This window comes from Nestor notabilis, unplaced genomic scaffold, assembly GCF_000696875.1.
Source record: "Nestor notabilis isolate BGI_N333 unplaced genomic scaffold, ASM69687v1 scaffold14202, whole genome shotgun sequence".
Taxonomy (NCBI): domain Eukaryota; kingdom Metazoa; phylum Chordata; class Aves; order Psittaciformes; family Psittacidae; genus Nestor; species Nestor notabilis.
In genome coordinates this window covers 1-2,600 of record NW_009917208.1, presented here as the reverse complement: position 1 = coordinate 2,600, position 2,600 = coordinate 1, and the positions used below count along the sequence as shown (strand labels likewise).

At 43.9% G+C, this 2,600-nt stretch overlaps 1 protein-coding gene across 1 annotated transcript in view; it reads right to left on the bottom strand.

Annotated features, from left to right (window-relative positions):
- C2CD3 (C2 calcium-dependent domain containing 3) overlaps positions 1 to 2,111 on the bottom strand; it is a gene marked incomplete at its 5' end in the record, with an annotated part of 36,271 nt that extends 34,160 nt beyond the window's left edge. Inside the window, 2 exon segments of the mRNA XM_010024986.1 lie at positions 1,012 to 1,124; positions 1,896 to 2,111. Coding sequence (XP_010023288.1) covers positions 1,012 to 1,124; positions 1,896 to 2,111 — 329 coding nt within the window.
- Between the last annotated feature and the right edge of the window lie 489 nt (positions 2,112 to 2,600).

Genomic DNA, 2,600 nt, shown 5'->3' with positions numbered 1-2,600 from the left:
TCAGCAGAAAAGTAATATCTGTGAGAAAAGACTCAATGAATTGGTGTTTAGTCTAGAAAAAAGAAGAGCAAGAAGTACAGTAACAGTTTTCCCTTGTTCAGATGGATAAAGTATTCCTGTGATGCTCAAAAACTCCAGTCAGACATGAGGAAACTTCTCAAACAGGAAGCACAGCACTTTCACGCCTTTCCTGGCATGGCTGTGGAATTTTTCCCACTGGGCATCTTTAATAACTGAGATAAAGAGCTCTCAGGAAAGGGACTGGCACAGTGGATGGACTTGATGGCTTCTTCAAGTCATTTTCATCCCTATCTGTTTTCCTAGGTTACAAAAAGCTGGAATCTAACTGCAGAAGACAAAGAGCTGGAGGCTGTGCTATTTCTTTAGCACAAAGAGGTGATGTTCAGAAGAACTGGATGCTTTGTCAGGACTCAAATGGAGAATACACAAGAGAACTAAGAATCCCCCCCAGATCTCTCAAGTGCCACCTAAAAGGATGCAAAGCCAATAGATGACCCTATGGGAAAGGCATCAGAAGGTCACCCTGGAATTCCAGTTGCTGGGAAGACAAAGCAGAGAGGATCCGGCTCATCCAGCATTCTCTGCTCACTGAGGAAACATAACATCAGTTGTTCTCAGGGATACAAACACTGGTGACTCCCAGCAAAGAGATTGATGTTGACTGATTTGAGTCCTGTTGACTCAGGATCTCTTGGATCTGAGCTCTTGCAGATGTTACATGACATATTTCAGCATCTGGAAAAATGATTTATTTGAGATATAAGTACCTCTGATATTTCTAGAAGTACTTTATCATCCTCACACTATAGCAGAAAGGATACTGGGTTTATATTGACATGAAGGAGTGGGCTTATTGACCTACACTCTGTTGGCAGAGGTGCCACAGATCATACTGCAGCAAAGAGAATACATAGAAAATGCTACTAAACAATTTCTAAGAGATGAAAGATTCAACAAAACTAATATAAAGGGGGAAAATAGTGTTCTTACCATCATGTGTGACTTTACTTGAAGCTATTCGAATTACTTCTGTTGTTATGGAGATCTGTCCTTTTTCATCCCTGGAGGCTCCCACTGGAAAGTGGAACTCGACAAAGAAGGTACTAGGAGGGGAAAAGGGAATGGATGATCAGAATCCATCAAAAAGCTACTGGGCATAATGGAAGTGAGCACAGAGGCAAGTGTCATACTCACAATTTACTGTTACTCTACTTCTTTAGAATAACTGAAGTACCTGGTTTATGAATTACTTCAATAGATTGTGTAACTGTCAGATTCTGCTCAAAAAATACCCCTTTTGTTTTCAATGTTCTGCAATGTTGTACCTCCCCAAAATCCCTGATAAAGCACAGCCTGAAGTGAGCCCATGTCAGGATAAATTATTCACATCTCTACTTTCCAAAGGCTATGGTAGCAACTTTTATAGAATCATGGAATGGTTTGGGTTGGAAAGGACCTTAGGATAATCCAGTTCCAACCCCCTGCCCCAGGCAGGGACACCTTCCACTAGAGCAGGTTGCTCCAAGCCCCTGTGTCCAACCTGGCCTTGAACGCTGCCAGGGATGGGGCAGCCACAGCTTCTCTGGGCACCCTGTGCCAGCGCCGCAGCACCCTCCCAGGGAAGAGCTTCTGCCTCAGAGCTCATCTCAATCTCCTCTCCCTCTGGCAAGTCAAAGCCATTCCCCTTGGCCTGTCCCTCCATCCCTTGTCCAAAGCCCCTCTCCAGGTCTCTTGTAGCCCCTTTAGGTATTGGAAGGCAAGAGCAGAGAAATGGAAAGACCTCAGAAGCCTGAAACACTGGTCTACACCCAGACCTCAAAGAAATCTACCTTGAAGACACAAGCATCCAGCTGGTGAGAAACAATCCCCCTTACCACTTGTTAACTGCTGCAGGCCTTGGGGGCTTCCCCGTGACACCTTTCTTTCTTGGTGAGACCTGGATGCTCTCAGGAGGGATTTTCAAGCTTTCAATGATGACTCTGGCCAGGTGGATTCGCTCCAGCAATGCCACCCTGTCTGCACCCAAGGATGTGATGGGACCTGCTCCTGTGAGATCTTCTGGAGGAGCAAGTGATCTGGTAGGAGAGTGGCTGAAGAGAGAAGACTGAGAATCAGCACTACAGGAATGACAACATGAAAAGAATATTGTAGCTTGGTGGGATATTAGTTAAATACTGCTCATGGTTCACTAAAAAGAATGGTTTAAAATGTATTTTACAACAAATCTGGTGTTCTCTGTAACAGAAATCTTACAACACACAGTAGCTGAGGTACGTAAGCGGAAAAAGAAGAAATAAAAAGCACATGTTCCACATTGTGGAGTTTTGGATAAATCTTATGCAGTCAAACTATTCAAAAAGAAAAACTTCATTTAACACCATGTACAAGAAACAGGAGATGATACAAGTGACACACATGGACAAGTCACTGCTGCAGAGGAACAGCAGCTCACTTGCAATTATTTGGAAGATTTGACTTGCAAATGGGTTTGTGTTGGTACCTCTGGAGAGATGAACTTCACCTGAATGTAAAAATAGGAGTAGTTGTAAGAGGATGCTCAGGGGCTGGAGCAGCTCCCG